The sequence below is a fragment of the Columba livia genome, unplaced genomic scaffold (genome assembly GCF_036013475.1).
Source record: "Columba livia isolate bColLiv1 breed racing homer unplaced genomic scaffold, bColLiv1.pat.W.v2 Scaffold_2079, whole genome shotgun sequence".
Taxonomy (NCBI): Eukaryota; Metazoa; Chordata; class Aves; order Columbiformes; family Columbidae; genus Columba; species Columba livia.
Genome location: NW_027043215.1, coordinates 12,417 through 30,925, shown reverse-complemented (window position 1 = coordinate 30,925; position 18,509 = coordinate 12,417). Strand labels below are relative to the sequence as shown.

Genomic DNA, 18,509 nt, shown 5'->3' with positions numbered 1-18,509 from the left:
TCACAGGGCAGGTTGGGGGTTCACAGGGCAGATTAGGGGTTCACAGTGTAAGCTGAGGGTTCACGGTGCAGGTTGGGGGGTTCACGGTGCAGGTTGGGGGTTCATGGGGCAGGTTGGGAGCTCATGGTGCAGGTTGGGGGGTTCACGGTGCAGGTTGGGGGTTCATGGGGCAGGTTGGGGGGTTATGGGGCAGATTGGGGGTTCACGGGGCAGGTTGGGGGGTTTTGGGGCAGATTGGGGTTCACAGGGCAGGTTGGGGGGGGTCCTGGTTCAGGTTGGGGCATCACGGTGCAAGTTGAGGATTCACGGGGCAGGTTGGGGGGGTCACGGGGCAGGTTGGGGGGTCATGGTGCAGATTGGGGGGTCACGGTGCAGGTTGGGGGATCTGCGGCTGGTTGGGGGTTCACGGTGCAAGTTGGGGGTTCACAGGGCAGGTTGAGGGGTCACGGGGCAGATTGGGGGATCTGGGGCAGGTTGGGGGGTTTTGGGGCAGATTGGGGGTTCACAGGGCAGGTTGGGGGGGGTCCTGGTTCAGGTTGGGGCATCACGGTGCAAGTTGAGGCTTCACAGCGCAGGTTGGGGGGGTCACGGGGCAGGTCGGGGGGGTCACGGGGCAGGTCGGGGGGTTCACAGGGCAGGTTGGGGGGGGTCACGGGGCAGGTTGGGGGGGGTCACGGGGCAGGTTGGGGGGATCAGGGGCAGGTTGTGTGATCCAGGGCAACCCCAGGGGTGCAGGGTGGGGGGGGATCTGAGGTTTATCCCGTGTGTGTCCCCCCCCCCAGACGAAGAAGCGCAGGAACAACGGCCGCGCCAAGAAGGGCCGCGGGCACGTGCAGCCCATCCGCTGCACCAACTGCGCCCGCTGCGTCCCCAAGGACAAGGCCATCAAGAAGTTCGTCATCAGGAACATCGTGGAGGCCGCGGCCGTCAGGGACATCTCGGAGGCCAGCGTGTTCGACTGTGAGTCCGGGGGGGGCCCCCCCCGTGCCCTCAGGTGTTTTGGGGTGACCGCTGACCCCCCCCCGTTTTGTGTCCCGCCCCCCCCTCCGCAGCGTACGTCCTGCCCAAGCTGTACGTGAAGCTCCATTACTGCGTCAGCTGCGCCATCCACAGCAAAGTCGTGCGGAACCGCTCGCGGGAGGCGCGCAAGGACCGGACCCCCCCGCCGCGCTTCAGACCCGCCGTACGTACCGGGCTGGGGGGGGCACGGGGGGTTCGTGTGTGTCCCGACCCCCCCCCCCGGCTCTGGTTTGATGTTTTTTCTCCCCCCACAGGGTGCTGCTCCCCGGCCCCCCCCCAAGCCGATGTGAGGAGACTGGCTGGATGTGCCCCCCCCCGTGCAGAATCAATAAAGGACCATGCACCGAGACTGGCTCCATCTTTTGGCGGGGGGGGGGGGGGTGTTTGGGGTGATGGAAGGGGCTCCCAGCCCCTTTTTTTGGGGGGGCTGTGGGCTCAGCCGGGAGAAGCCATGTGGAGGTGGGGGCCCCCCCATCCTGTGGGGCTGGGGGGGGACAGATGGATGGAGTCATGTGGAATGTGTCCCAGCTCTGGGGGTGCACCCTGTGCCCCCCCCTCTAACATCCTGGGACCCCCCAGATCCAGGAGTGGGTGCCCTGAACCCCCCAGGGCCTGAACTTGCCCTGAGCTGCTGGGGGGCAGCACATTGCCCCCCCCCACCCCCCTGCTATGGTGCTGGGGGGTCCTGGCCCTCACTATGTGGGGGGGACCTGACCTTTGCCCTGGGGGGCTGTAGTGGGGCTGGACACCCCCGTGCTCTTGGGGGCTCTGACAGGGTCAAATTTTGCCTTGGGTGGGGGGTGCACAGGGGGACCAGATGTTTGCCTGTGGGGTCTGGGGGGGCACAATAGGGTCGGCTTTGCTTGGCGGGGGGGGTGCACAGAATGACCAGATGTTTGCCTGTGAGGTCTGGGGGGGCACAATAGGGTCAGGCTTTGCTGGGGGGGGGGTGCAGGGGCTGCACCGGGGGGGCCGCGGTGGCCTCAGCCCTTTGCCCGTGGGTGTCGCTGCGTTGGCGGTGGGTCCCGGGGAGGGTCCCCAGCTCGGGGCGCGGGGGGGGGCGGGTCCTGCTGCCACCGCCCCGGGGCGCGGCGGGCGGGTCCCGGGCCGGGCTGCCCGGGGGGGGCCCCGCCCGTCCCGTCCCCGTCCCGCCCCGGCGGCCCCGCGCCAGGTGCATTCCCCCCGCCGCGCCCGGGCACGCTGCACCCGCCGGGCCCTGCGCGCCGGCCCGCGGAGAGGAGCCGCGATGGACCGGGACCGGCCCCGGGACCGGCTTCCCGGGGCGCTGCTGCTGCTGCTGGCGCTGCTGCTCCGCGCTCCGGTACCGGGCTCCGCGCAGGCAGGTGAGCACCGGGACCAGCACCGGGAGCGGCACCCGCGCAGGACCGGGGGAACCGGGGCTGCGCGGCGGGGGCGGGCAGCGGAAGGCGCTCGGAGGTCCCGGGACGGGCGACGGTCACGGGAGCTCTTGCGGGGACAGGAGCGCTCGGGGGTCTCGGGGGTCCCGTGGTCGCGATGCCGTCGCTGTGCGATCCCGGTTTCAGCGGCCGCCCGGGACCCCCGCCCCGGTCCCCCCCCTCAACGGCCCCGGGGAGACCGGGACCGGCAAAGCCCCCCCGGGCTGTGGGTCGGTCGGTGGCATCGGCGGGGCCGGGACTCGGTGTCCCCCCCCTCGGGCAGAGGCACCTGCGCCCCCCGCAGCTGCCGGGGCCGATTTTAGGCTGCGGGAGCAGGAGCCGCCGGGCGGGGTGGGACCCCCGGGGGTCCCCTCGGAGGGGTCCCGGTCCCCACCCGCCCCTCGGCCTGTCCCGGGGGCCGCGGGGGCCGCTCCCGGAAGGGCCGGGCTCACCCGCCGGTTGTTTTTCAACCCCACAAGGAAAAACACCGGGGGGGGCGGGACGCGCAGGTGTGGCCGCGTCACCCGCGACGTGCGGGGACACCCAGCCAGGTGCGGGGACACCCGGTGGCACCGGGCGGGGCGGAGGGGGACCCTTTGCACCTCCGGATTCCACACGTGGGGGTCCCACCGGAGCGGGACCGGGACTCCACTGCCCCCCTCCCCTCACCCCACGAACCCCCGTCCTTGTCCCCATCCCCACCCAGCGCCCCTTTGTTCGGGGACAGCATCCGTCCCCCCGCACACAGCCCCGCTTTGTGCGGCGGGCGGGAGGTCGGGGCTGCGCCCCCCCCGCACTGCTGTGCCCCCCCCCCTCCCCCCGGTGCTATTCCTGGCGGCGGGGGCCGGGGGGCCGCGGTGACATGTGGCCGATAGCGGGTGACATACCGGAGCTGCCAGCGGGGCCCCGCGCTGATAACGCGACGCCGCGGTGGCGCCCGGGGGGGCTCCGGCCCTCACCCCCCCCCCCCACCCCCCGGCAGGTGCACCCCGAGGGACGGAGACCCACAACCCCCCCCACCGTGTCCCACTTACCCCCCTGGGGTCATTAGACGCACCAGTGTCACCCCAAAGTGCTGCTTGTGGGGGTCCCGCGGGGTCAGATCCTGCCCCCCCCGCAGCCTGGGAACATGCTTCCCCCCCCCTCCCCAGATCCCCCCGTTGTTCCTTGGGGGTCCCGGCCCCCGCTTTGGGCCCCACCGCGCCCATCCCCGGGGTGTCGGGGCGGGGGCCGCGGCCCCGGCGCAGCTGGGACCTTTTTATAGCCCCTTCCCTATTAAAATAGCTCCGGTCGGGGCTGGGGGGGCCCAGGCTGTGGCGGCGGGGGGGGGCGCTGGCCCCTTCCCATGTGTGCACCGAGCTGCCCGTTCTCTGCAGCCGCCCCCGGGAGGGGGCTCGGGCCCTTCTCTGCCCCCGCACCGGACAAAGGTGCCATTTACCGCCCCCCCCACGCCGGGGCCTGAGTCACGTCTGGGCCGGGGGGGCCGCACCCCGCTGTGCCCCGGGGGTGCCGGTTCTGCCGCCGCTTTCGGGGGGCTCGGCCCCCCCCCCCGCCCCGCCGGCCACAATCGCCCCTTTGTGTGGGCGCGGGGAGGGGGCCCCGTCCTGCCCCGTGCACAAAGGGCCCCTGTTTGCCCCGGCGCGGGGGGGGGGGGGGACGACGAATCGTTAACCCCGGGGCCCCCTTGGCGCCCACCGCCCCCTCCCTGCGCTCTGGGGGGACCCAGGCATCCGGGCCCCCCCACCCCGCGGGGTTGTGCCAGCGGCCGGGGCCGAAGTCCGGGTGCCGCGGGTGTGTCGGGGGGGCCCTGCCCGCGGCACCCGCCTTGCGCAACCCTCGCCCGGCTGGTTTGGGTGCTGGGGAGGAGGAGGAGAGGGCGGGGGAGCAGCCGTCACCCCCCCCCGGGCACCGCCACCCCCACGGCGGGGACAGCACGGGGGGGATGGGGACACCATGGGGGCACCACTGTGGCCAGTATGGGGGGGACACCATGGGGGGACAGGGACACCATGGGGGCACCACCATGGCCAGTATGGGGGGACAATGTGGGGGGGACAAGGACACTGTGTGGGGGGACAGGGACAACATGGGGGCACCACTGTGGCCAGTATGGGGGGGACACTATGGAGGGGACAGGGACACCATGGGGGCACCACCATGGCCACTATGGGGGGACAATGTGGGGGGGACAAGGACACTGTGTGGGGGGACAGGGACACCATGGGGGCACCACCATGGCCAGTATGGGGGGGACACTATGGGGGGGACAGGGACACCGTGGGGGTGACAAGGACACTGTGGGGAGGACAGGGACACCATGGGGACACCACTGTGGCCAGTATGGGGGGGACACCATGGGGGGGACAGGGACACCATGGGGGCACCACCATGGCCAGTATGGGGAGGACATTGTGGGGGGGACAGGGACACCATTGGGGGGGCAAGGACACTGTTGGGGGCACAGGGACACCATGGGGGCACCACCATGGCCAGTACGGGGGGGACACACCATGGTGGCGACGAGGACTCTATGGAGGGTACACGGCCAGCACAGGAGCGACAAAGCCACTGAGGAGGGGACATTGCTGTTGGTCACCAAGGGAAGGATGTGGCATTGTTGTGGGGGGGAAGGACCCCATGGAGGAGGTGACCGTGGCCACCAGAGAGGGACACGGTCACCGTGGGGGGGACAGAGTCACCACGGGGGGATGTGTCCATGGATGGTACAGGGAGGACCCCATGGAGGACCATGGCCACCGGAGAGGGACACGGTCACCATGGGGGGGACAGAGTCACCACGGGGGGACACGGCCATGGATGGTATGGGGAGGACCCCACGGAGGAGGTGACTGTGGCCACCACAGGGGGACACGGTCACCGTGGGGGCACAGAGCCACCACGGGGGGACACGGCCATGGATGGTACAGGGAGGACCCCTGGAGTAGGTGACTGTGGCCACCACAGAGGGACATGGTCACCATGGTGGGGACAGAGTCACCATGGGGGGACACGGCCATGGATGGTACGGGGAGGACGTGGCAGGATGGGGGTCAAGGACCCCATGGAGGAGGCACCCGTGGCCACCAAGAGGGGGCCGTGGCCACCACGGAGGGCCCCGTGGTGCGGTGGCCGCGGTTGGGGACAGGGCGCTGTCCCCACAGTGTGCGCGGGGACGCTGAACGGGCTGAGCGTGACGGGGGACGCCCAGCACCAGTACCAGACGCTGCACAGGATGTACAACAACTGCGAGATCGTGATGGGCAACCTGGAGATCGTCCTCATCGACCACGCGCAGGACCTGTCCTTCCTGCAGGTGACCGAGGGGACACGGGGGGGGACACCTGGCTATGCACCCGGGTGACCTGTCCCGCTGTCCCCAGACCATCCGGGAGGTGACGGGTTACATCCTGATCGCCATGAACGTCTTCTCGTCGCTGCCGCTGCGCAACCTGCGCGTCATCCGCGGGACGCAGTTCTACGAGGAGAAGTTCGCGCTGTTCGTGCTGCTCAACTACAACCCCAACGCCACCCATGCCCTGCGACACCTCGGCCTCAACCAGCTCACAGGTGGGACCCCCCCGGCCTGGGACCCCCCCATGGGGGGAGGGAGCTGGCCCTGAGCTGCGCTGGCCCCTCCCGGTCCCCATCATGGAGTGGTGGTGTCCCCATCATGGTCCCCATCCCAGATTGGTGGTGTCACTGTCATGGTTCCCATCCCACAGTGGTGGTGTCACCATCATGGTCCCCATTCCAGAGCCCTCCTGGGATGTCCCTCCTGGGACATCTGTCCCCTCCCGGTCCCCATCACAGATTGATGCCACCCCCCTTTGCTGTCCCCTCAATGGTCCCCATCCCAGAGTGGTGGCACCCCCTGTGTTGTCCCCTTCATTGTCCCCATCCCTGAGTGATGGTGTCCCCATAATGGTCTCCATCACAGACTGGTGCCACCCCCCTGCGGTGTCCCCTCCTGGTCCCCATCCCAGAGTGGTGGTGTCCCCATCATGGTTCCCATCCCAGAGCCCTTGCCCTCCTGGGATGTCCCTTCTAGGACATCTGTCTCCGCCTGGTCACCATCCCAGAGTGGTGGTGTCCCCTCCTGGTCCCCATCCTGAGTGGTGCCACCCCCTGTGGTATCCTCTCCATTGTCCCCATCCCAGAGCCCTCCTGGGATGTTCCTCCTGGGCCATCTGTCCCCTCCTGGTCCCCATTTGAGTGGTGCCACCCCCCTTTGGTGTCCCCTCCATGGTCCCCATCCCTGAGTGACGGTGTCCCCATAATGGTCTCCATCACAGACTGGTGCCACCCCCCTGCGGTGTCCCCTCCTGATCCCCATCCCAGAGCAGTGGTGTCCCCGCCTGGTCCCCATCCCAGAGTGGTGTCACCCCCCTGTGTTGTTCCCTCCATTGTCCCCATCCCAGGGTTAATGGTGTCCCCATCATGGTTCCCATGCCAGAGCAGTGCTGTCCCCTCCCTGCGGGTCCGGTGGAACTGGGGAGCTCTGGGGGTACCTGGGGAGCTCTGGGGGTACCTGGGGAGCTCTGGATGGAACTGGGGAGCTCTGGGGGAAGCTGGGGAGCTCTGGGGGTGTCACAGCCCCTGTCCCCCCCCCAGAGATCCTGGCCGGCGGCGTCTACATCGAGAAGAACGCGCAGCTGTGCCACGTGGACACGGTGGAGTGGAGGGACATCATGCGGGACCCCCGCCTGGAGCCCGTCGTGGGGGACAACGGCAAGGCCTGTGCGTGACGGGGGGCACGGCGGGGGGGGCGACACCCGCCGGCTTTGGGGTGACCCCGCTGTCCCCCCCCCGCAGGCCCCCCGTGCCACGAGAGCTGCGGTGGCCACTGCTGGGGACCCGGCCCTGAGGATTGCCAGAAATGTGGGTGCTGGGGGGGACCGGGGGTGCTGGGGGGGGATGTGGCGGGTGCCCCCCCCACTGACACCCCCTCCCCGCAGTGACGAAGACCATCTGTGCCCCCCAGTGCAACGGGCGCTGCTTCGGGCGGGCGCCCAACGAGTGTTGCCATGAGGAGTGTGCGGGGGGCTGCACTGGCCCCCTGCAGACACACTGCTTCGTACGTGCCCCCGCGCCCCGGGGTGTCCGTCTGTCTGTGCGTCCCCCAGCTGCACGTGTACCCCTGTGTCCGTCTGTCTGTGCGTCCCCCAGCTGCACGTGTATCCCTGTGTCCGTCTGTCTGTGCGTCCCCATCTGCGTGCACATCCCTGTGTCCGTCTGTCTGTGCATCCCCCATCTACATGCACATCCCTGTGTCCGTCTGTCTGTGAGTCCCCAAGCTGCACGTGTATCCCTGTGTCCGTCTGTCTGTGCAGTCCCCATCTGCATGCACATCCCTGTGTCCGTCTGTCTGTGAGTCCCCAAGCTGCACGTGTATCCCTGTGTCCGTCTGTCAGTGCAGTCCCCATCTGCATGCACATCCCTGTGTCCGTCTGTCTGTGCATCCCCCATCTGCATGCACATCCCTGTGTCCGTCTGTCTGTGCGTCCCCCATCTACATGCACATCCCTGTGTCCGTCTGTCTGCCCCCGCACCAGGAAGGGGTTCTCCGTGTCCCCCCAGGGTGGGAGCTGTTACCCCTGTGGGATGGGGGACGTGTCTGCCTGTCCGTGTGTCCCTCCCTGTGTCCGTCTGTCCCCGCGGGAGGGATCCCCCCCTGGATGGGCACAGGGTGATGCTCTCTGGGGCAAGACGGGTCCGTGCATCCCTGTGTCCGTCCGTCCGAGCCGCCGCCCACCGTCCGTCTGTCCGTCCCGCAGGCCTGCCGCCACTTCAACGACAGCGGCGCGTGTGTCCCCCTGTGTCCCCAGCCCCTCATCTACAACAAACTCACCTTCCAGCTGGAGCCCAACCCCGACACCAAGTACCAATACGGGGGCATCTGCGTCCGGAGCTGCCCACGTGAGCCTGGGACACGGAGGGGACACTGGGGACAACGGGGACACGGGGAGGGGGGACCGGGGATTGAGCCGCGAGCGCATCCCCGCAGACAATTTCGTGGTGGACCAGAGCTCCTGCGTCCGCGCCTGCCCCAACGACAAGATGGAGGTGGAGAAGAACGGGTTGAAGATGTGCGAGCCCTGCGGGGGGCTGTGCCCCAAGGGTACGGGGGGGTTGGGGGGCTCAATGGGCCGGGGGGGGGGCCGTGGGACCAGCCCTCACCGTCCCCGTGCCGTCCCGCAGCGTGCGAGGGCACCGGCGCCGGCAGCAAGTACCAAACCGTGGACTCCAGCAACATCGACACCTTCGTGAACTGCACCAAGATCCTGGGCAACCTGGATTTCCTCATCACCGGCCTGGAGGGGTGGGGGCCGCCGGGGGGGGCCGGGGGAGGGGGCTGGGGGGGGTCTCGGCCCCCCCGGTCGCACGCTGACGGCCGCGGCTCCGCAGGGATCCCTGGCGCAACATCTCGGCGCTGGACCCCGAGAAGCTGAACGTGTTCCGGACAGTGCGGGAGATCACGGGTGAGCGGGAGGGCTGGGGGGCACCGGGGTCCCCCCCCCACCCAGGGCCACCCTGACCCCCAGGCTGTCCCCTCGCCCCCCCCCCCCCCAGGGTACCTGAATATCCAGTCCTGGCCCAAGCACATGCACAACTTCAGCGTCTTCTCCAACCTGGTCACCATCGGGGGACGGAGCTTGTACAAGTGAGTCCCTGTCCCCGCAGCCCCTGACCCGGTGTCACAACCCCCTGCCTTGTGTCCCCGTGTCCCACATTGTCCCCTGTCCCTGCACCCCACACTGTCCCCATCCTTGCATCCCGTTGTCCCCTGTCCCTGCATCTTTTGTCCTTGAATGTCTCTTCATCCCCTGTCCCTGCATCCCACACCATCCCCGCATCTCCTTGTCCCCTGTCCCTCCACCCCATTGTCCCCTGTCCCCGCATCCCTTGTCCCTGCACCCTCCATCCCTCCATCTCCTGTTGTCCCCATCCCTGCACCCCTGTTGTCCCCTGTCCCTGCATCCCCTGTTGTCCCTCGTCCCTGCATCCCTTGTCCCTCCATCCCATTGTCCCATGCCCCTTCACCCTCCATCCCTGCATCCCCCATTGTCCCCTGTCCCTCCATCCTGTTGTTCCCTGTCCCTCCATCCCCTGTCCCTCCATCCCGTTGTCCCCTGTCCCTGCATCCCTTGTCCCTACATCCCCTGTTGTCCCTTGTCCCTTCATCCCCTGTTGTCCCCTGTTGTCCCCTGTCCCTCCATCCTGTTGTCCCCTGTCCCTTCATCCCCTGTCCCTCCATCCCGTTGTCCCTTGTCCCTGCATCTCCCGTTGTCCCATGTCCCTGCATCCCCTGTTGTCCCCTGTCCATTTGTCCCCTGTCCCTCCATCCCGTTGTCCCCTGTCCCTTCATCCCCTGTCCCTCCATCCCGTTGTCCCCTGTCCCTGCATCTTCCGTTGTCCCTTGTCCCTGCATCCCCTGTTGTCCCCTGTCCCATTGTCCCCTGTCCCTCCATCCCGTTGTCCCCTGTCCCTTCATCCCCTGTCCCTACAACCCCCGTTGTCCCCCATCCCTGCATCCCTTGCCCCTTCACCCTCCCTCCCCGCATCCCCCATTGTCCCCACCCCACATCCCCCACCCCCACCCCATATCCCATCCCTGGGCGGGGGCAGGGGGGTCTGTCAGCCGCCCCCCCCCTTACCCCCCCACCCCCCCACCCCCCACCCCCGCAGCCGAGGTTTCTCTCTGCTGATCATGAAGAACGAGAACGTGACGTCGCTGGGGCTGCGGTCGCTGCGGGAGGTGAGCGCGGGGCGCGTGTACATCACCGAGAACCGCCGGCTGTGCTACCTGCACACGCTGCACTGGGCCGCGCTCAGCCGCCGCCGCAGCGACCTGGACATCCGCAACAACAAACCCCGCAGCAAGTGCCGTGAGTGGGGGGGGGACACCCCGGGAATGGGGGACACACACACAGCGGGGACCCCCCAACCACGGTTTGTCCCCGCAGAGCAAGAGGGGAAGGTGTGCGACCCGCTGTGCTCCGCCGAGGGCTGCTGGGGACCGGGGCCGGGACAGTGTCTGTCCTGCCGCCACTACAGCCGCCGCGGCGTCTGCGTCCCCACCTGCCACTTCACACAGGGGTCAGGGGGGGCTGGGGGGGTGTGGTGGGGGGAGCGGCTCCAGGGTGGGCATGGGGAGCAGGGGGGGTCATGAGGGGATGGATGCTGGGGTGAGGGGACTGATCCTGGGCGGGGATGGATCCCGTTGGGGGGTGCTGGGGTGGGAAAGGGCCTGGGGGCGATGCTGACCCTGGGGTGGGAAGGATGCTGGGGTGGCATTGGGTGGGCACTGGTGTGTACTGGGACGCTGAGGTGGGCACTGGTGTGTACTGGGACACTGGTGGGCACTGGTGTGTACTGGGACGCTGTGGTGGGCACTGGTGTGTACTGGGACACTGGTGGGCACTGGTGTGTACTGGTACGCTGGGGTGGGCACTGGTGTGTACTGGAACACTGCGGTGGGCACTGGTGTGTACTGGGATGTTGAGGTGGGCACTGGTGTGTACTGGGATGTTGGGGTGGGCACTGGTGTGTACTGGGACACTGGTGGGCAGGGGTGTGTACTGGGATGTTGGGGTAGGCACTGGTGTGTACTGGGACACTGGTGGGCACTGGTGTGTACTGGGACACTGGTGGGCACTCGTGTTTACTGGGATGCTGTGGTGGGCACTGGTGTGTACTGGGACACTGGTGGGCACTGGTGTGTACTGGGACACGGGTGAGGTTGCTGACCCCACCTTGCCCCCCAGGGACACGCGGGAGTTCGCCCAGGGGGGCGAGTGCTTCGAGTGCCACCCAGAGTGCGAGCGCATCGAGGGCAACGTCACCTGCAACGGCTCGGTAACGGCACAGCCGGGCACCCGCGGCCGCGACAGCCGTCACCGCATCTCCCGCGGGTCCTCACGCTCCATGTTCCCCCCCCTCCCCACGCAGGGCGCCGACACCTGCACCCGCTGCGCCCACTACCGGGACGGGCCGCACTGCGTGGAGAGCTGCCCCGACGGCGTCCTGGGCGAGCGCGGCCCCATCTACAAATACCCCGATGCCACCCGCGAGTGCCGGCCCTGCCATGAGAACTGCACCCGTGGGTGCGCCGGGGGGGCCCGGGGGGGAGGTCCGGGGGTGTCCGCATGGAGTTTGGGGTCCCCGCTCACCCGTGTCCCCGCTCCGCAGGTGCCTGGGGCCGCTGCTGCGGGACTGTCTGGGGGAGGCGCTGCCCGTCTCCAGGTACTCGGGGGGGGAACCGGGGACCGTTGGCACGGCGGGGGGAACACGGAGCCGCCGGGACCGGCCCCGGGAGCTCAGTGCTGTCCCCCGCCCGCAGGAAAACGCCGACGGTGGTTGCGGTGGCGGCGGTGGGGGGGTTGTTTCTCTGCTGCTCCTGCGTCCTCCTCGCCCTCCTCTACTGGCGCAGCAAGAAGATCCAGAAGAAACGGGCGATGCGGCGCTACCTGGAGCGGGGGGAGGTGAGGGGGGGGGGCCGGGGCCACGGGGAGCGGGGAGGACCCGTCCCCACCCGTCCCCGCGTCCGCCCGTCCCGTCCCATCCCCGTTCCTGCCCCGTCCCATCCCTGTGCGCTCCCATCGCCGTTCCCGCCCCCGTCCCCTCCCTGTCCCCTCCCATCCTCATCTCTGTCCCCGTTCCTGCCCCCCCCCGCAGAGCTTGGAGCCGCTGGACCCCAGTGAAAAGGCCAACAAGGTGCTCGCCCGCATCTTCAAGGAGACAGAGCTGAAGCGCCTGAAAGTTTTGGGCTCCGGCGTCTTCGGGACGGTGCACAAGGTGGGGGGGGTGCTCCATGGGGTGGGGGTTCAGCCGGGGGGGGGCACGGTGCTCACTGAGACATCCCCCCCTCCACCCTAGGGCATCTGGATCCCCGACGGTGACTCCATCAAGATCCCGGTGAGCATCAAGGTGATCCAGGACTGGAGCGGGCAGCAGTCGTTCCACGCCGTCACCGATGTGAGCCGGGGATGGGGACGGGGATGGGGGGGACACGGGCCCCATCCTGCCACCCAGGTGTGATCCCGGGGGTCCTGACGCTGTCCCCGCAGCACATGCTGGCCATCGGCAGCCTGGACCACGCGTACATTGTGCGGCTGCTGGGCATTTGCCCCGGCCCCCGCCTGCAGCTGGTGACACAGCTGCTGCCCCTGGGCTCCCTCCTCGACTACGTGCGCAAGAACCGCGACACCATCAGCCCCCAGCTGCTCCTCAACTGGTGCGTCCAGGTGGCCAAGGTGAGTCCCGGGGGGTTGAGAGGGTCCCCATGCCCCCCCCGTTTTGCTGACACCCCCCACGCCCCCCCAAAAGGGGATGTACTACCTGGAGGAGCATCGCATGGTGCATCGCAACCTGGCCGCCCGCAATGTGCTGCTCAAGTCCCCCAGCCAGGCGCAGGTGGCGGATTTTGGCATCGCCGACCTGCTCTACCCCGATGACAAGAAGTATTTCTACAATGAGGTCAAGGTGGGGACCCCCCTGTGCCCCACCCTGTGCTACAGGGCACCCCCTCCCTGCCCCACAGCTCTGGTATCCCCTGCATCCCCAGTACCTCTGCATCCCTGGTACCTCCTGCATCCCCGGTACCCCCTGCAACCCTGGTACCTCCTGCATCCCTGGTACCTCCTGCATCCCCGGTACCCCCTGCAACCCTGGTACCCCCTGCATCCCCGGTACCCCCTGCATCCCTGGTACCCCCTGCAACCCTGGTACCCCCTGCATCCCCGGTACCCCCTGCATCCCTGGTACCCCCTGCATCCCTGGTACCTCCTGCATCCCTGGTACCTCCTGCATCCCCTCCTTTCTGTGTCCCCCCACCAATGAGGGATGTCCCCTGCACTGTGGGATGTCCCCTGCTCAGTCCCCATGTCCCACATGACCCCCTCTCCCCGCAGACCCCCATCAAGTGGATGGCGCTGGAGAGCATCCACTTTGGGAAGTACACGCACCAGAGCGACGTGTGGAGCTACGGTGAGCGCCGGTGCCGCCCCCCTGGTCCCCCACACGTCACGGGGGGGCTCACAGGGACTGTCCCTGCAGGGGTGACACTCTGGGAGATGATGACGTTCGGGGCCGAGCCGTACGCCGGGATCCGGCTGGCCGAGGTGCCGGATCTGCTGGAGAAGGGCGAGCGGCTGTCGCAGCCCCCGATCTGCACCATCGACGTCTACATGGTCATGGTGAAGTGTGAGTGTGACACCCCGTGTCCCCAGCCCCGGGAGGGGCCTGTCCTGTCCCCAACCATGTCCCCATCCCCAGGTGAAGGGTTCTGGTCATGTCCTCATCCCTGTCCCCATCCCCAGGGAAGGGTTCTGGTCATGTCCCCATCCCCATCCCTGGGGCCACGTCCCAGCTCTCACCCCCTCTGTCCCCATCCCCAGGGTAGTGTCCCAGCCATGTCCCCATCCCTGTCCCCCTACCCAGGGCAAGGTCCTAGTCCTGTCCCCATCCCCAGGGTAGGGTCCCAAATATGTCCCCATCCCTGTCCCCCTCCCCAGAGCAGGGTTCTGGTCCTGTCCCCATCCCAAGGGCAGGGTCCCAGCCATGTCCCCCTCCCCAGGGCAGGGTCCTGGTCCTGTCCCCATCCCCAGGGTAGGGTCCCAAATATGTCCCCATCCCTGTCCCCATCCCCAGAGCAGGGTTCTGGTCCTGTCCCCATCCCTGTCCCCATCCCCAGGGCCATGTCCCAGCCATGTCCCCCTCCCCAGAGCAGGGTCCTGGTCATGTCCCCATCTCCATGGCAGGGTCCCAGCCATGTCCCCCTCCCCAGGGCAGGGTCCTGCTCCTGTTCCCATCCCTGTCCCCACCCCTGGGGCCACGTCCCAGCTCTCAGTCCCCCCCCGTCCCCCCCCAGGCTGGATGATCGACGAGAACATCCGTCCCACCTTCAAGGAGCTGGCGAACGAGTTCACCCGCATGGCCCGCGACCCCCCCCGCTACCTGGTCATCAAGGTGAGCGTCACCCCCCACACACACCCCGACCCACCCCGTCCGTGTCCCTGCAGCCCCTGATGTCACTGTCTCCGCAGCAGGAGAGCGGGGCCGCCCCCCCCGCCGAGCCCCCCACCCTCAGCGACAAGGAGCTGGATGAGATGGAGACGCTGGAGCTGGAGGAGGAGGAAGAGGAGCTGGACGGGCCCTTCGGCCTCACCGGGCTCTACCCCCCCCGCCCCCGGGGCAGCTGTGCCCGGGTGAGGCCCCCCTCCCCACACCCCCCCCTCCCGGCTCTGGGGGCTCTGGGGGGGTCCTGGGACGTGCCACAAAGTCCCCCAGCCCCAACGTCCCCCCCATGGGACCCTCATCCCCTCTGAGCCCCAGCAGGACCCAACCCCATGCCCGCAGTGGGGTGGGGGGGTCCCAGCCCCTGTGTCCCCCCACCGTGGGGTCTCAACCCCTCCCGTGTCCCCCCCCAGAGTCCCAGCTTGCTCAGCCCCCCCGCTGGCTACATCCCCATGAACCAGCCTGGCCTTGGCGCCCGCCAGGTACCCTGGGGGGGCAAGGGGGTCCATGGGGTGCTGGGGGGCTATGGGGGCTGGCCATGGGGTGCTGGGGGTAAGGGGGGGTGATGGGGCTCTATTGAGGGTGGCCATGGGGTGCTGGGGGTAAGGGGGGGCGCGGGGGGGCTATAGGGGTGGCCATGGGGTGCTGGGGTGTATGGGGTGCTGGGAGTCTATAGGGGCGGCTATGGAGTGCTGGGGGGCTATAGGGGTGGCCATGGGGTGTTTGGGACTTGGGGGGGGGGACCAGGGGTGCTGAGGGGGCTATAGGGGTGCTGGGAGTCTATAGGGGCGGCTATGGAGTGCTGGAGGGCTATAGGGGTGGCCATAGGGTGTTTGGGACATGATGGGGGGGACCATGGGGTGCTGGGGGCCATGGGGTGCTGGGAGTCTATAGGGGTGGTTATGGGGTACTGGGGGGTCTATAGGGGTGCCCATGAGGTGCTGAGGGTAAGGGGGGGTGCGGGGGGACTATAGAGGTGGCCACGGGGTGCTGGGGTGCATGGGGTGCTGGGAGGCTATAGGGGTGGCCATGGGGTGTTTGGGACATGGTGGGGGGGACCAGGGGTGCTGGGAGTCTATAGGGGTGACCATGGGGTGCTGGGGGGGCTATAGGGGTGACCATAGGGCGTGGGGGGGACATGTGGGGGTCCATGGGACACCGGGGCGGTGCGAGGGTGACATGGTGGAGCCGGGGGTCCCTCACCCCGTGTCCCCCAGGGTGGGGGGTGCCGCCCCCCCCGGCGCAGCCGCCAGGAGTCGCTGGGCCGGACGGTGTCGGAGTCGTCGGAGGGTCGGGGCACGGGGTCGGAGCTGGAGCCCGAGGGGGGGTCGCTGTCGGGGGGCAGCCTGTGCCGCAGCCTGCGCTCGCGGGGGGACAGCGCCTACCTGTCCCAGCGGGAGAGCTTCCCCCCCCCGCCCCCCAGCAGCGAGGGCAGCGAGGAGGACGCCAATGGCTACGTTACCCCCAACTGCGCCGGGAGGGGTGAGGGGGGGCGGCCTTTTTTTGGGGGACGGGGGTGCCATCCGTGCGGATTGGGGAGGGTCCCATCCCGTAGGATGGGGTTTGGAGGCTCCCTCCCACTATGGGTTGCACCCCGTCCTCGAGGGTCTGTGGGGGTTTGGGGTGAAGTGGGGGGGGGGGGGGTCCTGTGTCTGGGGGGGTCCTGTTGTGTCCCTGGGGGTTCCACCCTGTCTGTGGGGGTCCCATCCTGTCCATGGGTGTCCCGTCCCATTCCCGGGGGTCCCACTCTGTCCATGGGGGTTCCCTCCTGTTCCCAGGGGTCCTGTCCCATCCCTGGGGGTCCCACCCTGTTCATGGGGGTCCCATCTTGTCCCCAGCGTTCCCACCCTCTTCCCACGGGTTCAGTCCTGTCCCCAGGGGTCCCATCCTGTTCCCGAGGGTCCTGTCCCATCCCTGGGGGTCCCACTCTGTCCGTGGGGGTTCCATCCTGTTCCCAGGGGTCCTGTCCCATCCCTGGGGGTCCCACCCTGTCCGTGGGGGTCCCATCTTGTCCCCAGCGTTCCCACCCTGTTCCCACGGGTTCAGTCCTGTCCCCAGGGGTCCCATCCTGTTCCCGAGGGTCCAGTCCCATCCCTGGGGGTCCCACTCTGTCCATGGGGGTCTCATCCCATCCCCAGGGGTCCTGTCCTGTCCCTGGGTGTCTCACCCTGTCTGTGGGGGTCCCCTCTTGTCCCCAGGGTTCCCACCTTGTTCCCAGGGGTCCTGTCCCATCCCTGGGGGTTCCATCCTGTACCTGGGGGTCTCATCCTGTCCATGGGGGTCCCGTCCCATCCCCAGGGGTCCCGTCTTGTCCCCAGGGTTCCCACCCTGTTCCCAGGGGTCCTGTCCTGTCCCCGGGGATCCCATCCTGTTCCTGGGGGTCCTGTCCCATCCCTGGGGGTTCCACCCTGTTCGTGGGGGTCCCGTCTTGCCCCCAGGGTTCCCACCCTGTTGCCGGGGGTCCCACCCTGTTTATGGAGGTCCTGTCCCATCCCTGGGGGTCCTGTCTGGTCCCCGGGGGTCCTGTCCCCTCCCCGGGGGTCCCACCCCCCATGTTGTGGGGGGACAGACCCATTTGTGCAGGGTTGGGGCTCAGGCTGGAGCGGAGCATCTTTTGGGGGGGACCAAGCCAAGCCCCCCAAAAGCTTGGGGGATCCTGGGATGACTGGGGGGGTCCTGACCAGTGTGTGTGTGTGTGTCCGTCCCTCCCCAACCCACAGAGACGGACCCCATGGTGGGCTCGATGCCGGAGGAGGAGGAGGAGTACGAATACATGAACCGGCGGCCTGGGGGGGGCCCAGGAGCCCCCCCGCCCCGTCCGGCCTCGCTGGAGGAGCTGGGCTACGAATACATGGAGGTGGGTTCAGAACCGGGGGCCCCCCCGGGGCAGGAGGATGAGGAAGACTACGAGTACATGAACAAACAGCCGCGGCTGAGCCGCTCGCTGGGCAGCGTCACCGGGGGGGGGCCGGGACCCCGACACGACGTCGCGTCCCCCCGACACGACGGCTACACCGACATGCGGCCCGGGGAGGCCCCCCCGCCCCCCCGGGAGGACGAGCAGGGCTACGAGGAGATGGAAGCCGTGCTGGCCCCCCGCTGCCCCGGCTGCCGCGGCCCCCCAGCGCTGGCCCCCCCCGCCATGAAGCCCCTGCGGAGCCTGGAGGCCTCGGACTGCGCCTTCGACAACCCCGACTACTGGCACAGCCGCCTCTTCGCCAAGGCGGACGCGCAGCGGACATAGGGGACCCCCCCCGGGCACCCCGAAACCCCCCTGCCCTCTTGTCCCCCCCCCACCCCTCCCCCGGGGCTGTTTACACTGGATATGAAGGATCCCCCCTCTCTTGGGGGTATGAGCCAAAGCTGAAGGGGGGGGAGGGGGTCACAGCTCAACCCAGGGGGTTGTGAGCACTTGGGGTGCAGCCCACTCCCCCCACCCCCCTACAGAGACCCCTGGGTCCCCCCCCCCACCGCGTGGGTGTCCCCCCACCCCGGGAAGGTGCCCCCAATGTGCAGGGGCACTGGGGGGGTCCCTGGCTGGGCTGGGGGGTCCCTGGCTGGGTGCAGCTGAGGTCAGGGGGGGTCTCTGCACCCCCAGACTCATTTTCAGGTTCCCTGTTCCCTGCTGGGACCACAGTGAAGGTTTGGGGTGCCCCCCCCCCCCCCCCATTTCAAGGCGGGGGGGCTGCTGTGGTCTGTGCCCCCCCCCATCCCCAGGGAGTCCCATTTCTGGGATGTTTTCACCCAGTTTTTGGGGTGACCCCGGAGGGGGGGGCGCAGCCCGGACCCCCCCGCTCGGGGCAGAGCCGAGACCCCCCCCGGGGGTGCGGGTCGGGGTTGTAAATGCCGAATAAAGACAAAGGGAATTGGAGCAAAGTTGTGCTGATTTATTTTTTGGGGGGGGGGGGAGGGGGCGGCAGGTCTGGGGGCTGCGATGGGGCGGGACCAGCGAGCGGGGCCAGGGCCGTGCGCACCGGCAGCCCCACGGCGTTACCGGACCCCCCCGGTCCCCGTGTCCCCGCGGACCCCGCGCCCCGAGCGGCCCCTTTAATTGAACCCTTGGCGGACTCCACTTCC

General features: G+C 68.8%; 2 protein-coding genes across 3 annotated transcripts; both read left to right on the top strand.

Moving 5' to 3' along the window:
* Window positions 1–752: 752 nt before the first annotated feature.
* Window positions 753–1,367, top strand: RPS26 (ribosomal protein S26; the record flags this gene model as incomplete). The annotated part of the gene is made up of 3 exons (XM_065048155.1): window positions 753–960; window positions 1,053–1,183; window positions 1,275–1,367. Coding segments are annotated over 3 exons (375 nt in total), but the record flags the coding sequence as incomplete, so codon positions are not given.
* Window positions 1,368–2,186: 819 nt separating this feature from the next.
* ERBB3 (erb-b2 receptor tyrosine kinase 3) lies at window positions 2,187–18,308 on the top strand. 2 transcript variants are annotated; one of them, XM_065048153.1, is made up of 28 exons: window positions 2,187–2,363; window positions 5,579–5,730; window positions 5,798–5,984; window positions 7,029–7,154; window positions 7,230–7,295; window positions 7,373–7,491; window positions 8,192–8,333; window positions 8,422–8,535; window positions 8,616–8,736; window positions 8,823–8,896; window positions 8,988–9,078; window positions 10,104–10,303; window positions 10,382–10,514; window positions 11,183–11,273; window positions 11,367–11,521; window positions 11,607–11,660; window positions 11,758–11,899; window positions 12,093–12,212; window positions 12,294–12,392; window positions 12,485–12,670; window positions 12,744–12,899; window positions 13,328–13,403; window positions 13,473–13,619; window positions 14,287–14,384; window positions 14,465–14,623; window positions 14,846–14,914; window positions 15,650–15,914; window positions 17,153–18,308. In XM_065048153.1, exons 1-28 carry the CDS (start codon window positions 2,267–2,269, stop codon window positions 17,674–17,676), a joined length of 3,963 nt encoding a protein of 1,320 aa, XP_064904225.1. In that variant the 5' UTR covers window positions 2,187–2,266; the 3' UTR covers window positions 17,677–18,308. The 2 variants fall into 2 exon arrangements, with proteins under 2 accessions (XP_064904225.1, XP_064904224.1); XM_065048152.1 differs by having other exon boundaries at window positions 14,462–14,623.
* Window positions 18,309–18,509: the final 201 nt, after the last annotated feature.